Below are 19,917 nucleotides of genomic sequence, written 5' to 3'. Positions count from 1 at the left end.
AGATAACTAGAAAACACAATAATGCCTCATTGTGGCAGAGGCATAAAAAAAGGAAAGAAACTCACAAATCTTGCTTAAAAGTCCAGATGTCACTAGAAAGAGTCTGGTCAGGCTGTCCTATTATGTACATCCATTTGTAAAAGGGGTTATGTACTGGTTCTGCAATTCATCTCTTCATCAGTCACTTTACTGTTTAGACATCCTTGAGAAAATGGGTACTCTACCCCAATTCAATCTCTGTCAAGATGCTTCTGGAGGTCGTACACCTTTGTTTTTTTTTTTCTGTTATACTTCTCATTCTTTACACACTTTATGTGACGGACTGAAGTGTTGTTGATTGCACACTGACAATGCATCAGCATAAAAGACAGGAGTTTCAAGCACTCTACATGTACACAGATTGGTATTGTGCATCACATCACATTCATATACAATGTAACTGCAAGTCAATAATACCACGGATACAAATCAAAAACATAATAGCTTTTGAATGTATTTCAACTTTAAAAATATATTTCTAATCAATACCTCACCAAAGGTGGTAGACATCTCTCAAACAATAGATACAAACTGGATACGAGGGAAATTTATTCAGTTGATTTCAAACAAAATTGCCATGAGCACATCTTGGAGAGATACTGGTTGAATCTCAACAAACATCATTTGAGGGCTGAGGTTTTCTTTTGTGTAAATGTTGAATACTTCATTATACATTTAGAGTACCGGTACTTGGGACTGTGAAGTACCTAGAAATTACAAAGAAAGAATATACAGTCACTGCACTAGACTTTAAAGTTTAAAACTGACTGCAGGGTGCACACTTTAAATAATAGAAAATATACATTAATGTCAAGAGGCAGACATCTTAAGGCAATTTATCCGACAGAATCAGAAAATTTGTTTTCAAAATACATGCCCGCAGTAAAACAAGATCAAAAGAAGTATAGGGAAAATACACTTTGACTCGAGGTATCTGCAAAATAAGATTCTTGGCAAGTGTTCTGTTTATTATAAAATGTTTTACATCAGTCCTAACAAAACACATTTTCACAAAAGGTCAATAGCACAATCAGGGTATGCAATTGTGTAACAGGGCAAAAATGAAAAAACTTGGTGAAAATGCTTTTTTTTGTTGTTTGTTGTAGCTGAGTATTCAAATTATCATTTCATGTAAAGAAAGAGTCAAAATTTTGCATTAAACTGCACATAAATTAGCATTTAAATTAGGGGTGTCGAATTACATTGAAATGACTAACATATTGGAAAAATTCATTAAAAAAAAGGAGAATGTTTTTTCATCTGATATTGGTGTTAGATATTCCTGATAAATATCCCTTTCATTCACCACCAGTACATAGCCATGACATATCACAAAATATGAATGAATTTCATATTTTCACTTCTCGAAATGGATGATCAATTTTGTAGGCATTATTTTGAATTCAAATAAAACCACTTTTACATATTTTATCATATTTCACTTTTGCAAAAGAGTGAAGAGGCGAAACTTTCAGGAATAGGTAACAGACATATAGTGGCCATTATTACAAATTTTTATGAAATTAGGGCTGGTACTTTGGAAGATATTATATTTTTCATTAAAAAAATTATCTGTACAGTTTGACCTTGAATGTGCGCACAGTGTTTGGATCAATTCTCATATTTGTAAACACAGATAGAAGAATGAATGTGAGATTTATGATGACTTGAGTTGATATCCAAGCTGTGACACTCAAACAATGACATATTAAGCCAAAATACTATGTTTTTGCTTATGATATCTTTAGAAATTGAACAAGCATTGAAATATGAACACTGAACATTTATCATATGACCTTCATGCAGTATAACATGGGCGTGTATCACACTTTTTTATGCTCAGCAATTTGTAAAAATATAAAAAAATAAGTTCCTATTGCTCAAATTTGCTAAAATTTTCACACAATAGATTTCTACATATGTACAATTCATGGTTAAAAAAAAAAGGATATTCAATAAGGGAGAAAGATTCTTTAAAGTAGTCAAATTAGGATATACCTCACTGAAAATACTGAAAAACGGCTGCACTTATCTTACTCAGCATTTGAAAATGGCTCAAAACTCAAAACTGGCTGAAAATTTATTGGCAAACAGCGCACCATATCGTAGTGTGTCTCCAGTACTCTCAGGAAAAGCAGAAAAATAAGCTGTTTCTCCATGTATAGCTGTACAGCATGGGTTAAAAGGTCACAATGTCACAAAAATAAGCCAGCATTACACTCCTACCAGGATGGGACTTCAGACCTTATAACTTTCTCCAGCTGAAAGAACCACTGTTTTTTATTGCATGCAAGCAATGCCAGGAAAAAATCCATTAATTTGATACCAAACACATAGGGATAGACTTAAAATATGGACCTCAAATCTTGATTTTACATAAGTTGTAAAACGCTTTTTTTGACGCATTACGTGGGTTTTGGGGGACTTTTTGGTAATTAATCTTTAATAATTAACAATAAATGAGAAGAAATTAGCTATTGTCTTACCACATGTGATTACTGATGTCTTAGCATGCTGCATGTGAATTTTGAAGTCAGTTGGTGCATTCTTTTAGAAGTTACAATTTTTTAAAGTGAGAAAGTCATGATTGCATACCCTGATTGTGCTTATCACCAAAAACGCTTTTTCAATATACACAAGAAGGTACAAGGCTCTTGATATTTCATCCAGAATCACTTCCAAGAAGTGTAACTACATTGTAAATCATCTCTTGGTAGAGAAGATTAGGTGCAGTAGATTTTCATCACAAGAAAGATGACAAGCATAATATTGAAAAAAGAAAGAAAGTGGCAATAATGTGAAAGAAATAGCATGACAGTGACTCAATACTACAGACTGGCTGTTGGAAAGACACACACATACACACAATCATAATCGATGAGGTGACAAGAGCTTGTGCTTCAAAGTTTGGTGAGAATCACTTTTTTTTTTTTCTAATTAAATGTCAGATAATCAGTTTAAAGTGAACTCCTATCCAAGTCCTAGTTGTCTCATCCCAAAAATGAAGCCACCATGGCGCGTCAAAGGAAAGGTAATCCCATCTATTATTGTGCTTTGGCTGCCATGTTTTTTTCACTCTCCTGAACATTTAACATTTTGGAGATACGAGGTTTTGTAACCCAACAGCATGTATGTTTGTATGTATTGATCACACACCATAACCATCACCATTTCCATTAACAGCAGCAGTCTGTAGACACACATGCATATGAGCGGTCAAGATCCTGCGACACTGAAAGAAACTATGACTCTACCTTTGAATACTGGATGTTGAGCAATAGTCATTAAACATCTGCCGGTGCTCTTCATGAATGAGAAGTTTTCTCCCTGTCTCCGTTGCCATAGCGATAATCCGCTCCAAATTCTCAGCATTTGACAGGCTGTGATTGTTTTGGAGAATGAGGGCAACCAGCGTTGATACCAACAAACAGCTGGCTTGGCACCTACGGACAAGAGAAAGCATGCAGAAAACAAGCTCATAAAAGCATTTTGTGAGGTACGAACATCCCAGCGCAAAGATTCATTTCCTGAGTGTCTCCATTGATGTCAGGGCTGACACACTGAGAAAATGACAGAGCACTGCCGTCATGCAAATTAATTTCCAACAAAAAACATTAGCACATGACATCCTGCATCACAATCTTTTGACAGATTTTCTTGGAAAGGAAGCTGCAATCAAGCATAACAAATCCCGTAACTGACTGTAATTGTTGTTGCTCTGCATAAATCTTTACCTTGATAATGTTCATGGTTCAGAGGAGCACAGCTGAAGTCGCTGAATTGATGGAGCACTTCAGAAGTGTTTAATTTTGTCTCTTTGGAGTAAAAAAAAAAAAAAAATCAATTCAGTCATGGTGTCAATAATAGGGATAAATGTTTGACATATGTTTGACATGATATTATGTGTTGGTGGTAACTGCAGAACCACAAAAAACAAACAAACAAAGTTCATATATAATCAGTTGGCCTCCTTGGCCCTATAAAATTAGCCAATTTGAATCGAGCCTGATCATAAGAATTACAAAGAAATGCATGCCTTCTGACACACCACAGACCTGAATTTCCCTGGTGATGGCTGTTATTCCAAAGATAACTTGATCACAAATGAAATGATGTTCACTATTGTGGAGGTTTGTTATTCTGCAACACACAAATTTCCTATACCTAGATGTTTGTTTATTCAAAAATAAAATAGGGTTTGTCATTATCCAAACATTTCTGACGTTATTCCGAATGTTCGTTTTCTGTACGCTCGTTAATCCAAAAATGAAATAAGGTTCATTATTCTGACAGCACATTTATCCGAAAATGAAATAAGGCTTGTTATTCCAAAGGGTCTTTAATCTCCCCAAATGATAAGAATGTGTGTGTTAATGAGCCTTCAGAATTAAGAACCATATTTCATGTTTGAATTAACAAACCGTTAGAATGATAAAACCTTTTTCTCATTTTTGGAATAAAGAACCGTGCTCTATTTTTGGATTAATGAACCTTTTGAATAACAAACCTTTGGAAAAATGAACTGTGACCAAACTTCACAGCAAACTGAGAAGAAGGCATGATATTGGACTGAATAAACTATTCTTTAAATTATTGGCATAAGCATTCAAACAGCGGTGTCGATCTGTTTCCACGATTGGTGGGGGGGGGGTGGATTTGGAACTGGAAGATCTGTGTGAGGGAGCAGAGCGACCAAGCAAGGTGAGGGTGTGGGGGGGGGGTATTCCCCCTCCCACACCAGGGAGATTTTGCATCTTCAGACCTGAAATTCAGCAATCTGCTGCACACTTTTGGTGAAATTTTGGGATCTTTTTTTCCTATAGTATATTTCCTTTTTTCCCTATTCATCCTATAAAGACTTGTTTGACCTTATCCAACATAAATTTTTTTGAAGTTCAGAATTTAACACATTAACCTGAATGTGAGGATCTGAATGGGAAAGAAATATACATTTGAGTCATCAGGAAACAGTACAAAAGACAAAATATTAGAAGAATTTGTTATATCATTTATGTACAGAATGAATAAAAGAGGTCCTATTAAACTACTCTGAGGAACGCCACAGTTGACAGAATGGTTGCAGGTGTTTTGACCAGATAATGAAATGTACTGTTTGCAATCCGTAAGGGAGCTCCTGAACCACTCCAAGGCCTTATCATGAATACCATAGTGACATAATTCATGAAGTAATATTTTATGATCAATGGCATCAAAGGAGGTCCAGGAAGATACCCACTGTGTGATGCGCCCTATCAACAGCTTTGGTTAAAAGGAGAGAATTGCTTGAGAAGTGCTATGTGCTTTACGAAAACCGAATCGTGAATTGGAAATGATATCATAACAATTCAGAAATTTAAGGAGTTTTGAATAAACAACTTTTTCTAACACTTTAGAAAATGATAACAACAATGAAATGGGTCTATAATTACAAAATAATATATTCTTTATTAGCTTTCTTAAATATTGGACTTACATATACTTTAGCAAATTTGCATTCATGATGGAACAACACCACAAGTTAATGACATAATTAACAATAAGTTAAAGGTTTAACAGTATTCTCATTTATATTTTTCAAAATAACATTATCATTAAAATCAGGTCCAGAACTTCTTTCACTTTCCAAACACATAATATCTTTTACCTCGTAACTAATAATCGGATCAATAAAGAATGAATTAGAATTGGGTGATTTTGGCGAGATCATGTCCAGTCTGAGAAAAATGAAGGTTAAATGCATAAGCTATCTACACAGAGTCTGTTATTTTCTTATCATCTATTCCAACTCTTGCTACATGAGATTTATCATTATCTTTATTAATAGCACTATTTATCATTTTCCAAGTCTTACTCACGTCGTGCTTAACTAGAAATGTTGCTATGGCGACTGGTATGCCTCCGCCATAATGCATGGTTCTCCAAATGGGTCTATGGTACACACGCTGTATGTCTTGTTTTAAAATGTGTAATGACAGTCTCAAATAATTGGCAATTGATTAAAATGACATGTTTGTCACAAATGTGTTGAATGTTCACTTTCCTTGAGCTAGGTTTCATTGGATGAAGGGCTATACGTCTAAGGGAGATTACCAACAGGGATCGCACTTAACTTTTTTTAAATCTAGCCAGGCGGACTACTTGGAATCAATTTTGACACTGAAGCAATATTTTGGCTAGCCAGACGGACTAGTAACTTCAGAATTTTATGATTTCTAGCTAGTCCGACGTGATTTCGGGTGGCCAATGGCCAGCGGACCATCGCTAATTTCGAACCCTAAGAAGGCATTTGGGGATTTGAGGATTTTTACTGGACTTTTGACCCTTTTTCAAGTTTATGCATTGAGTAATTTTCAAGGCGTAGAGAAAAAGTGTAATGTTAGCATTACATAAAGAGTGAAATTTTCGCATTTTAACCTGGCCTTTGACCCTTGACCTCTGACCGTAAAATTCCCAAGAGAATCACTGTCAGGCAGAACATGCATAAATATGCACTACATTGTAAGTTACATGATGACACACTGTACCTTCAGCCACTTCTGAGATATGGAGGAAGAAGTAAAATTAAGTATTTTCACTTGACCTTTGACCTTTTGGTAAAAAAAAAAAAAAAAAAAAACTTTCCAGAGAATCTCTATTGGGTAATTCATGTAAACACTAAGTTAAAAAAAAAAAAAATCCTGCAGGCATTGCATAGATATGAGGGAAATAGTGAAATTTTGAGGAGTTGACCTTGACCTTTGACCCCTGCCTTTTAACCGGATGTCCTCAAAATTCCCTAGATAATCACTGCCTGTCAGTACATGCATAGAGCCTATACATATGTACTAAGTTCCATGAAGATATAAACTTTGAATAGACCAATGTGTGATATGGAGAAAAAAAAAATTCATGTGACCTTTGACTTCATGGCCAAGTATGTACATGTATGCACTAAGTTTAAAGAAAATATCCAACAGTACAGGCATTTCATAGATATGGGGAAACAGTTAAATTTTGAGTACTTGACCTTGACCTTTGACCTTGAGCATGTGCACCCAAAATTTGATAGGCACAACTTCACCCACTCATATATATGCCAAGTTTCAGCAGGATACCTCAAACGGTTTTTGAGTTGCACTGTCCACAAAATTGATTATGGATGGATGGAAGGACAGACGAAAGGACAGACGGACGGAAGGACAGATGGATGGAAGGACGGACAACCCGAAAACATAATGCCTCTGCAAACACTTCATGGCATGGGCATAAAAAAGAGATGTCTGATCTGCCTAATACTTCTTTTTTTCATAATGCAGTATTCTTGTAAGAATATTTTTATATGTAATACATGTATATTTACAGTGAGATTGTTCAGAACGTTTAATTCTATCTGCATAATATGAATTATATCACTCATAAATTATTTCTTGTCCTCTGATCATTCGAGGGCATTGAAAGTGACAAACATATTTCCACCATGAAAATCCTAGTCCAACTATTTCCCTAGGGAAATAGTAAAAATTATATCAGGCTGCCATGAATACAAATTATGTCCCAGTGATTTTGATAATGAAATAAATAAAATAAATGAGAACTCTCTTAGTATCACTCATGTCAATGTTAGGTCTTTAAATAGAAATATAAGTGGACTGCAATTATTGTATGATCACAGCCTTAAATTCAAGTTTGATATTATTGCACTTTCTGAAGTTTGGAACGTTAGTACATGTAATGTTAACACATTACCACTACAGGATTATGTTTTGGAGGTCAATTGCCGCCAGGGAAAGGAGAGGGGTGGAGGAGTAGGAGCTTATATTCATAAGATGCTTAACTATGTTACATTGAATTATTATGTTGAACACACGGAAAGTCTTTGGTTGAGGATAAATCAGAATTGTTTTGATAAAACTGTGATAGGAATAATTTATAGAAAACCAAATACTGATGTTGAACAATTTCGAAATAGTTTGCTTAATGTTTTAGAGGAACTTAATGTTGGAAAAACAGGCATTGTACTTCTTGGTGATTTCAACATAGATATATCTCAAACGAATAATCAAAAGGTATATGATTATCTGAGTATGGTAGAGAGTACAGGAGTGCAACAGATTATCTCGTCACCCACAAGGGTGACAGATTCTACGTCGTCTATTATTGATCATATTTATACTAATGTGTACAGTCATACAATTCATTCAGGTGTCATTGAGACAGATGTGTCAGATCATTTTCCAATTTTTGTAATTTTTGAAAATGGGAACAAAAATACGAATGTCTTTGTGCAGAAATTTGCCCGATCCTACAAGTCATTTAATGCCCAGTCATTTCACGTGGATCTAGGGAAAACTGAATGGGCACATGTATCTAGATACGACAATGTAAACACAGCTTATAAAGTTTTTCATGATATGTTTGAGAAAATATGTGATAAGCATGCACCTACAATAGAATATAATGTATCCCACAAAAAGAACAGCCCAAAGAAACCTTGGATCACATCAGCGATTCTTAAATCCATCAAGAAGAAGCACAACTTATACAAAAACTACAGGTCTTCAAATTTTAGTGACGAATACGGAAACAAGTATAAAAGGTATCGAAACACTTTGGTAACAGTCATTAAAAATGCAAAGAGATTATATTATTGCAATTCTTTTAATCGTAATAAAAGTAACATGACAAAGACCTGGGATACTGTTAATGAGTTAATTGGTAGAAAGGGTAAGAATAAGCATTTGGATATAGAAAAGTTAACTATTAATCAAGGTGGAATTGATAAAGTTGTATCTTCTGAAAATGAAATAGCCCAAGAACTCAATAACTACTTTGTCACTGTTGGGTCAAATTTGGCAGAACAAATACCAAATGGGCCTCCTAATAGTTGTTTTCAAGATTATTTGGGTGCCAGAAACACAAAGTCTTTGGCTTGGAAACCTATAAGAGAAGAAAAAATTATGGATATTGTATATGCTCTTGATGCTACAAAGTCTCATGGTTATGATAATTTGTCAATAAGATTAATCAAGGACGCAGCATCATATATTGTTTCCCCATTGACTTATATCTTTAATTTGTCATTGGAAATGGGCCAATTCCCAGATGCACTTAAGATTGCACAAGTGACGCCTTTGTTCAAGAAAGGTTCCAAGGATGACCCAGGTAATTACAGACCTATTTCGGTTCTGCCAGTAATTGCAAATATTTTTGAGAAATTAGTCAATGGTCGTCTAATGGACAAGTATGGATTTTGTAAGAAATACAGTACAAAATTATCATTAATCAATTTGGTTAATACATTAATACATTCAAATGATAAAGGTGAAATAACCCTTGGTATATTTATAGATTTCAAAAAGGCGTTTGACACAATCAATCATCGCATTCTTTCAGCGAAATTAGAATATTATGGCATAAGAGGTATTGTGTTGCAGTGGTTCCAAAATTACCTCTCAAACCGATCGCAGGTATTGTGCTACAAGAATGAAGTATCCAGTAGTAGAACGATAACATGTGGAGTACCACAAGGATCAGTGCTAGGACCCACACTGTTTCTATTATACATCAATGACTTACCTAGCTCATGTAACTATTTTCAGTTTAGACTATTCGCTGACGATTCAAATATTTTTCATACATTTCCTAAAGGTACAAAAGAAATTGATATGAATGATGTAAATGGAAAATTGAATGAGGTACAGAAATGGTGTACTGTGAATAGTCTATTAACTTGAAGAAAACAAATTATATGATTATTAAAGGGAAGATAAACCCCAAGAGCAATGTGGATTGAGTGAAAGCAGCAGCATTAGTAGAACACAACAGTGAAAGTTTGAGGAAAATCGGACTATCGATGCAAAAGTTATGAATTTTTAAAGATTTGATGTCTTAACCGCTGGATGAGGAGACTACTAGAGGTTATGAGTGGACAACAATACAAAGAAAATATAAAGAAAATTCTGCAAAAATCCATTTTTCATGAAAATTACAAATTCCATCAACTTGATATTGGCATAATATTAAGGGTAGCAATTATTCCCCCTGCTTTCTGAAAGCGGTTGGTCCATTGCTCTTTCATAATTCTAGAAAAGTGAATTTTTGTTGAATTTCCTTTATATTTTCTTTGTATCGTTGTCCACTCATACGTCATATCCTCTAGTAGTCTCCTCATCCAGTGGTTCCAACACCAAAATTTAAAAATTCAAAACTTTTGCATCGATTGTCCGATTTTCCTCAAACTTTCACTGATGTGTTCTACTAATGTTGCTGCTTTCACTCAATCCACATTGTTCTTTGGGTTTACCTTCCCTTTAAAGGACCAAGACAACCAATTGCAGTTAAAGGTGTGTTAACAGTCTCTGAAACAGTTATAGAAAGAGTAAATGTAGCATCTTTTGTAGGTATCCAAATTGATGAGACCTTGATGTGGAAGGATCAGATTAAATGTATCAACAAATGCATTAGGCGCAAAATTGGCTTAATCTTCAAGTTAAGATACTTTGTTCCAAGGCATGTTCTCATGCTTTTATATAAATTCTTTATACAATCACATATACTTTATGGAATTGAAGTATGGGGAAGTACCTACAGAAGCCACTTAAATTGCATATTTTTAGCGCAAAAAATGGTCGTGAGAACATTACATTTTCCCCCTTAAGAACAGGTTCTAGGCCATTATTCACCAGTATAGGAGTGTTAGATGTTTTTGACCTGCATAAGCTTGCAGTGTCAACCTTTGTATATGATCTACACAAGGGACATTTACCACATTCTGTAACGCAATATTATGAGCCAATGAATCATGCATACAGGACTAGAGGCAAAGATCATTCCATGCTTAGACTCCCGAAATGTAAAACGACACATGGTACATTTTCTATATCTTTTGTCGGATCAAAGTTTTGGAATAGTTTGCCCAAAAATGTTCAAGAGGAAAGAACAAGATCTTCATTTAGAAGAAACCTAAAAAATCACCTGTTAAAAGAAGTTTAGTGATGAAAAGAAATTTCAGTGTTCAGTTTAATGTACTTCTATAGTACAGTTACTTTAAAAGAGTAGACCTTGCAATAAGCAGCTTAAATATACATGTAGCTATGATGGGAGAACCATTCTCGACTAGCACTTGTGCTAACTTTTGGTTCCCCCTTTAATAACATTATATTCTGTTTTTCTAATTTTTTTTCGATTATTTTTTTCAGAACCTCTGTCTATGCATATATGTCTACATTACATACTTATTCATTCTCTTTGCCTTTTCAGTGATAAATGTATCACAACGAAACTAAATGTATTATAACACATGTATTCTTATGTAAGGTAAATATAAGTATGTAAAATATATGCTTGCAAAGCTGTAAGAACCTTGTACAAAATCATTGTATTCTCATAAAAATTCCATGTTATTGTATCTTACACTGTGGAATTTCATGTTATCATGTTATCATATTCATATGTATGTTGTTAATAAACTCAACTCAACTCAACTCAACTACTTGCAAAGCACATGCGCACCACTCTTGTCACAAGTGCATATTTTAGTGCATGAGGCACACATCACAGTACGGTTTTCCACTAAACGCACTGCACTGCACTGCACTACGCTTCGTGAGATAAAGGGCATCGTGCATTCGATGTATGGGCCATTCTTCCCAAAAGTGTGCAAAACTGTGATTTTTGTGTCGCCAGCATGTTCATGCAGTTTAAATTGATATTTTGTTCCTCAGAAATCAATTTTTTTAGTTAAATTCATCCAAGAGGTTAGACCTGTAAAATACATATCAATAAAGCTATTGGAACCTCCGGGATGATATAAAACCCCATGTCGCCAGGACAGGAAATGCTCATATAACAAGTTGTTACTCATTAACATATCATTCAAATCAAATCTTTTGTACCTCATTCCATTGCCCCTCGAGTGCCTGAGTGAAAAATAATACTACATACCAATAACATGTTTTGATATTTCTCTAAGAGATCATTTATATCATGTCGCCAAATCGCCGTCAGATACGTTACCCTTTTTGAGACTCTTGAGAGAAGATCAAAGACATGCTGCATGGCAGTGTAATTTCATGTGTTAAACAAAGTCAACCTAATGCATACATGGAACCATGATTTATTCATTGAATCTCTTGTTACAAAAAAATAAACTGATCCGAAGCCGCTGAAGCCTAATGTTACGAAGAGCTGATATCAGATACGTTACCTAAACTTTGCTTCATTTAGAAAAAAAGTATGCTGTAAATACAAACAAAACTCAGATACTTTTTAATACTTAAGGTAATGATTAATGACACAACAGAAATTGTTGGAGAAATTGAATATTTTTGTAGATAATAGTGTGAGAAAGGTAATGTGCATCAGATACGTTACCATCCAATACGTCAGATACGTTACCAATAAAATGTATCGTGCAGCAAGGTTAATCGCGACGCGCTTTTGAGCGCCGATTTAAGCGGTTGACAATGTGCTCTATATGACTTGCTAAGAGAACATGTAGTTCTAAGAGGAATTAGAAGCTTATTTGATGAAAATCGGTTTTGAAATGGTCGATATATCCAAAATAAAGTAAAAGAAAGAGGTCCTAATAAAATGTGATGGCTCATCTACGTTTATTTGGACATCTTTCCTGTACTTTATTTTGGACATCTAAGTCATTTCAAAACCAACTTCATGAAATAAATACTTAATTCTTCTTAGAGTTGTATGCTCCAAAGTATTTCGTATAAGTGGATTTCGATTATCTTGCAAAAAGTTAAAACCTAAATACTCATCTAAACCAGAACTGTACTATCCCTTATTGTGGCATTAACAAAAAGTGCCGTCAGATATATGTTACAAATTCACTTTATTTCTGCTTTGTTGTGTTTGTGTGTATGTGTGTGTGTGTGTGTGTTTTGTTTCACGATAACATAGAAAGACTTTAAAGGGAAGGTAAACCCAAAGAGCAAGTGAAAGCAGCAACATTAGTAGAACACATCAGTGAAAGTTTGAGAAAAATCGGACAATCAATGCAAAAGTTATGAATTTTTAAAGTTTTGGTGTTGGAACCGCTGGATGAGGAGACTACTAGAGGATATGACGTATGAGGAGACAACAATACAAAGAAAATATAAAGGATATTCAACAAAAATTCACTTTTCTAGAATTATGAAAGAGCAGTGGACCAACCACTTTCAGAAAGCAGGGGGAATAATTGCTACCCTTAACATATGTCAATATCAAGTTGATGGAATTTGTAATTTTCATGAAAAATGAATTTTTGTAGTATTTTCTTTATATTTTTTTGATGTCCACTCATACGTCATAACCTCTAGTAGTCTCCTCATCCAGCGGTTCCAACACCAAAACTTTAAAAATTCATAACTTTTGCATCGATTGTCCGATTTTCTTCAAACTTTCACTGATGTGTTCTACTAATGTTGCTGCTTTCACTCAATCCACATTGTTCTTGGGGTTTATCTTCCCTTTAAGGGCTGAACTGTGATACCCACTTTTTTTTCAACTTCACAGCAAACGCAACTACATGAACGGTCTACCTTTGTTCATTGTATTTTGCATCTTATCTATATAAAATGGGGTTAGTATTATAGTGAAAGTCAAGAGCACTTTCTTCATTGCAGGTTTATGTTCTGAAAATGACAATAGAATTTGATGTCTAACGTTTTACATCAGGTTTTTTAATCACATGTTTGAGTGAGTGCGGTTTGATGTAAATCGGTAGTTTATTATGTCAACGAACATAAATACTTTGTCAGATACGTTACCATCGCTTATTGGTTCTAGAGACCTAATTATTACAAACAAGAACAAAGGAAAATTGCATTTATGTGTATCATTTGCATAAATCTTTTCCAATTTCATTCTTACCATCTTCCATGTATCATAATGACAAAATTTCGGAACTATATCAGAAAAGAAGCATTGTGGATTTGTGCCTGCTTGGCTCTCGTATTTCACCGTACATCTCAAAGTTTTATTGAAGGGTTATCTAATCTTCTATCTATGATGAGAACATTCTTACGTTTAGAAGTGCAATGTTTTTACAAAAATAATCACATTGTGATGCTCTTACAAGTTAAAATGAATATATTGGCATGATTGGTGTTAGGTTTAAAATTGTATACTAACGGAACGTCTAATGCGTCAGATACGTTACCACACACAGTTCTTGTTTCGACCCGAAATGTATTCAATCTGGCAGAGATGTTACCTGGCATTAGCTACTTATGAAAAGTATAATACTTGTTCATAAATTTTCATACATAATCAATAAGATTATTGATATAATTTAAATGCAGGTAAAAAGTAAGATTAGGGTAACCTATTTTAAGCCGATATGTTTTGATTTTTATTTAGCCTTCATTTTATAAATTACAATCATTTTTATTACAGATTAGATCAAGGCTGACTCCAACATGTTTCCATGATGTTTTTAGATGTTTAAGCTTGTAGTTTTGCATAAGCATTGCCATTTTAAAGCAAGAAATAAGCAGACAATCAACAGTTTTCTAAGATGCTACCTCTGGTAATATCTGATATTTGGTTTTAACATGCAAAAAAGGACTCTACGTTTGGAAATGTTTTTAGAAAAAGAATGGGCTCTCAAAAATCACCCATTGATTGTTTTGTATTCCTAAGGGATTGAAGTTTCTGAATTGATAAAAAATGAATGAAATCTCTGATGTTGAATTTTTGTCATTTGTACAACAGTAATTGCACACTTTTTTGGAGAATGGCCCGTATACACTTGCATACTGTAATTTTGTGCGTTCAAAAAAGATAACTTCAGATCAGACAACCACCCACTTTACTTTGCTGTTACTCTTGAAATCCATTGGGATGGATATAAAACAAATATTTTTTTTCTCTCTCTCTTCCTTTTTTTTTCTTTAAAACAAAAACAAAAACAACAACAAATATATCAAGGTTCTGTTTAAACCATGTGCCTTCGGTGACTTCAGTAGCACTTTTTTCTTCGGGGCTGCACCCCTCAGAAATTAGTACTACTGAAGTCACCTCATGCACATAGTTTCAACCAGAACCCCTCAGGCCTGGCATATTTGTATATCATTTTTTTTATTTATAGATCGTAAAAGAGATTTCGTTCTCCTTGGTAATCTAGTATGCTTTTTAAAATCATGTTTAGTATACTTTCCTTTTTAACTTCAACCAAAGGAACATATTTATCTATGAAATGAGAATTCGAAATTTTTATAAAAAACATCAAACGATAAATCAGTATCGAAAGTGCTATGTACTTTTCTCCAAGTTTCTTCATTCAAGTTCAAGAGTGATTGATGGGAACTTGGAAAGAAGCCAACCTCCCCTCCCAGTTCTGAAATTCAAAAACCACAGAATCCATGAAGTCTTCCTCAGTTGTGTGAACAAACAATGATTCAAATTGTAATTGCAATAGTGTTTGTAATTCAGCATTCAAATTAAAGGACTCTCGGTACGTGCAAAAGCACGAAGAGACTGCTGAATCTAATGCCAGTGAATATAATTTCCTCATGTTTAATTCATTTTTATCTTTTCTTTTTTCAATGGAAATCTAGCATAGATTGGTTATCAGTCTTTTACAGAAATGCTATCCTAAGCTCTTCATTTGCTGTGCATCTGTGTGATATTCATCGAATGCAAAGTTTTACAATGCCATTCATACCTTGTAGTCTTGTTTTGAATTGATTTGAGTGGAGTTAATGGAAGTTTCACTGAACGCATTTTGATTTCATTGCATTAGCCGAGGAGAACTTTATTATGGGGGTGGAGTATCCTCTTCAAGCTTGATATAAGCCTTGACATAAGCCAACTCACAGCCATTGATGATCTTTCTGAGAAAATACACACTTGATAGAATTATTCATACAACATTATAACTAACTGTGTTCTTACCTGTCGTATTTCTTCTCCAGGTAAAAAGTTTGGAAGTGTATTCTGTACATTCCAAGGCTGACATTTTATGAAATTATAGTACTTTTCATCACACATTATGCACAGATCATTCCCAATGGCTCAAAGTTCATTTCATCTAGTCAGACAGTCACACAATTGATCAAGTTGCTTTGTAAATCAACTCAGTTTTCAACACAGTAAGGCAGTTCAGACAGAACATCAAATATCTTGAAAATCAATGTGTTTGTTATGTTATGGCATTCAACAGTAACAAGTCTCCATGGATAGCAGTTGCCAACACTTTTGGGTACTCATTTATTGCAATAAACCATACAAATTATGCTGACAGGTACAGAGAAATTCTCACTTCTAACTAAAGGTTTCTGTGATTTCATGATCACCATTAATCAAAAATCAGACACCATTCAGGCCTAAAAAACCACATGAAGATTTGTTTGATAATCTGTACCCTACACATTGCAAGCCAGAGATACCTTTAGATGTTACTAATTCCAAGATGCTGGGGGCGGTTGACTCAACCAACTTGCTCTTAGCTCCATAAAAATTAGTAAGTACAATTGTGTTACTAATTTGTAAGAATACAGAGCTTTCAAAGTCCTGTGAAGTAGGCATGAGTACAAAATGTACTTCAGCAGTATGTGGAAACTCCCACTCGTGCATAGTATATCGAGGTTTAGGGGCTCCCATCTCAGGGATTTTCTTTTCTGGAACAGACAAGGAGTATCCGGTAGTGATGAAATACACTTACATCAACCAGGTGAAGACTGCACGCTTTGCGCCACATGACTTTTTTTCATATTAAGTGACAAAGCATTATTGTATAATAATTACATGATGAGGCACATACATCTCTATTTCATTAATTCAAACTAATGACAAAAACAAACCATACTCTGAGGTGTTGTCCATACAATGGGTAACAAAACTTACAGATTGAAATGCAATCTAATTTGTTGTGTTTTCCACATTCAGTGGAACAACACCACATTTCACAATGTTGATGTGGGCTCACTATAGCTCTTTTACAAACTACACTTCTTAAGTTGATTTTAATACATACATTGTAGGGTAAATTTTTTTTTTTACAAAATACAGAATTGTGAAAGCACAATCAAAATTTAGATTTAAAGTTAAAGGAGAAGAGCAGTAACAAAAATATGGTGGATTCCGTGATTACAGCAAGATTAGTAATATAACGTTTAGCAAAATCACTATGTGTACATCCATTCCAAAGTTTCATGAATTTTGAATTTTTGGATTGATTCCAAGTGCTGCCCTCTCTACAGAATTATATGTAGAAACTCTACAACATCAAGATACCACATTAGCAGAATGATCTAAAGACATCGTAAAAGAAATGACAAACACTTAATTTTCACTTAAAATGAAAAGCATATACCTGTACATGTACCCTGGACCTAGTATTGAGATGTGTTGGGCAGGTATTAGTCTATTAAATGCCTACTGCAGGAGACCGATTGACAGGGTTTTGTTTTTTTTTTCTAAGCCTTAGAATTATGATTTCATTTATTTTGTGATAATGATTATGAATTTATCATTTATGTAGGGATTCCCTTTTTAAATTTACGTCTTTTTAGGTGATACGCTATCAGCGTATCACCTATTGTGATTGTCAAAATCTCTCTTTATTTTTTTTTTATTCTTCTTTCTTTCTGGACAATTTTGTGTCGTCAATATCTCAAGAATGACATTACGAAATAACATGACATTTTCAGTCAACATGTCTCATGACAAAATCTAGCCACAATAAGGTTTTCATGACAGTTACATATCTATGACGTCATCTAGGCGCCATTTTGTGATTTTCGGACCTTGTCACATGATCGATCATAACTTCATAACTAGATGTCATTTCTGTATCATTTTCGGTGGACATGAAGTTCAGGTCACGCTCTATCTTACTTTTTAACGCTAGTTACACAGGTCATCATTACGCGCGCGTAAAAGCGCGTCAAAATTTTAAAAGGCTCAAAACGACTTCCCAATGGGAAATCTCGAAGTTTCAGACAATTTTAAGCATTTCACACATTTTCTCGCGTGCGCGTCCGTCCGCGCAATTTCGCGCGCAGAGCCCGTAAGCAACATGAAAATGCAATTTTTTTGACTGATTTGGATTCCTGATACTTTGAGTAATAATATCCATTGATTTCCGATCGATTACGACCTATAACAAAGGAATGCACTGGCGTCAAAGTTGAAATTCCGCGTGCGCGTCTTTCTGCAAATATAGTGAAAAAACATGTCTTTGTTTATTTCGCCATAGCTCTTTAAATCGTCCGTTGACCCTATATTTCTATTGCATATTACAAAAGTATATGAATTGTAAGTAACATTCCAAGTATCAGTATTGCCAGGAATACGCGATGACGTCATCATATCGTCATTTTAAATCAAAAAAGTGGAATTGATTTTTTTGAGGTACTGTTTCTGACATTCATTTGCTCGTATCTGTTGTTTAAGCTCAATATTACCCCAAATTCAGATATGTTGCACTTTGAACATTTGCCTTTCAAGGCCATGTGATGGTTTTGAAATATGATGACGTCATCATGCTAGAAATTGTGATTAAAGGTAAAGACTCAAAATCAGACAAGTTTACGTGTTATGTCTATGGGAGGTGATTTTTTTTTTTAACCATGCATTGACTTGACAACGTTTAAGCACCTTTACCTCATCTGATTTTACTCCATTTCCTCTGAAACATAAATATGTTGTAGCTGAGACAACAAGCTTTAGTAATCATGCATTTTATGTTTTCAAATCTCCTCATCAGGTTGACAATTTTGCAATTTAAAACTGAAAATGAGAATGCAATCTGTACGGAACGATTCCCAATTTTTCTTTGCAACTGTATATTGATCGAATCCACGCTGCCACTTGTGGGAAGTTGAATAGCGCCATCACAAGTCAACACTGTCACGATAGTATTTAGATTTAAGTTTCGCACTCGATCTTCAGGACAGCCATGTGGCATAATCGGTTAGCGCGCTGGTTGTTCATAACGCCATACCGGAAGGCGAGAGGTTCGACTCCCGCAGGACTTTTATCCGTTCTTTCTTTTTTTTCTCTTTTTTTTCCGGCAGTTCAGCTTTACTCCGATGTCATTTATCGTATTACTTTATCAAGTGTACGTAACCCGTGAACACGGCTGCTCTATTTCCCTTGTTTTGTATTGGAGTTTGGAGATTGGGTTTGCTTTATTAATTTTGTCACACTTAATGTTGTAAATTGCCCCTTGTTACAGTGTCCCGCTTGCCACCTTTCGTTTGCTCTTTCCTTTTCTCTTCATTGGTTATTGTTATACTGTAACAGGATAGGTAGGAACATGTATGTTTAAATAACTTGCAGGAATGGGAGCTGAATTGATTAACTCTAGTCCAGGTGTATGGCATGCATAAATGTAAGGGTATCATTGCTTTGGAATTGCTGAGACAATATGCTTGGCACGAGGGCTTCCACTTCTAATAACTGATCCCTTTGAAGATGTGTCGGTCACGGGTGATCGTCATGATTCATCTTTCACGTAGAAGCTTGCGTTCCACACTCTTGGTTCAAGAAGACTTACCATCATACTTCAAATTGTTATTAAAGGTAAAGACTCAAAATCAGACAAGTTTACGTGTTATCTCTATGGGAGGTGATTTTTTTTTTTTTATGTGCATTAACTTGACAACGTTTAAGCACCTTTATCTCAGATGATTTTGCTCCATTTCCTCTGTAACTTAAGTGTGTGGTAACTGAGACAATAAGCTGCAGTAATCATGCATGTTATTCTTTGAAATCTCCTTATTAGTTTGACAATTTTGCAGTTTAAAACTGAAAATGAGAATGGAATGTGGACAAAACGATTCCTGATTCATCTTTCACATACATAAGTTTACGTTCCTCTTTTTTTTCTCGTCGAGACGTATGGCCGAGTGGTTAAAGGCGACGTCTCAGAGACGTGAGGTTGCACACGTGCGG

The 19,917-nt window shown here is 34.8% G+C and overlaps 1 protein-coding gene across 1 annotated transcript in view; it reads right to left on the bottom strand.

The window, feature by feature from the left end:
• LOC140239785 (uncharacterized) overlaps positions 1-19,917 on the bottom strand; it is a 44,010-nt gene that overhangs the window by 10,355 nt on the left and 13,738 nt on the right. The window contains exon 7 of the mRNA XM_072319608.1: positions 3,294-3,482. Within this exon, the coding sequence (XP_072175709.1) occupies positions 3,294-3,482 (189 nt within the window). The remainder of the gene's footprint in view (positions 1-3,293; positions 3,483-19,917) is intronic.

The sequence above is a fragment of the Diadema setosum genome, chromosome 2, assembly GCF_964275005.1.
Source record: "Diadema setosum chromosome 2, eeDiaSeto1, whole genome shotgun sequence".
In the NCBI taxonomy this organism is placed as follows: Eukaryota; Metazoa; Echinodermata; class Echinoidea; order Diadematoida; family Diadematidae; genus Diadema; species Diadema setosum.
The sequence above is the reverse complement of the archived record's forward strand: the minus strand, read 5'-3'. Positions and strand labels throughout refer to the sequence as shown.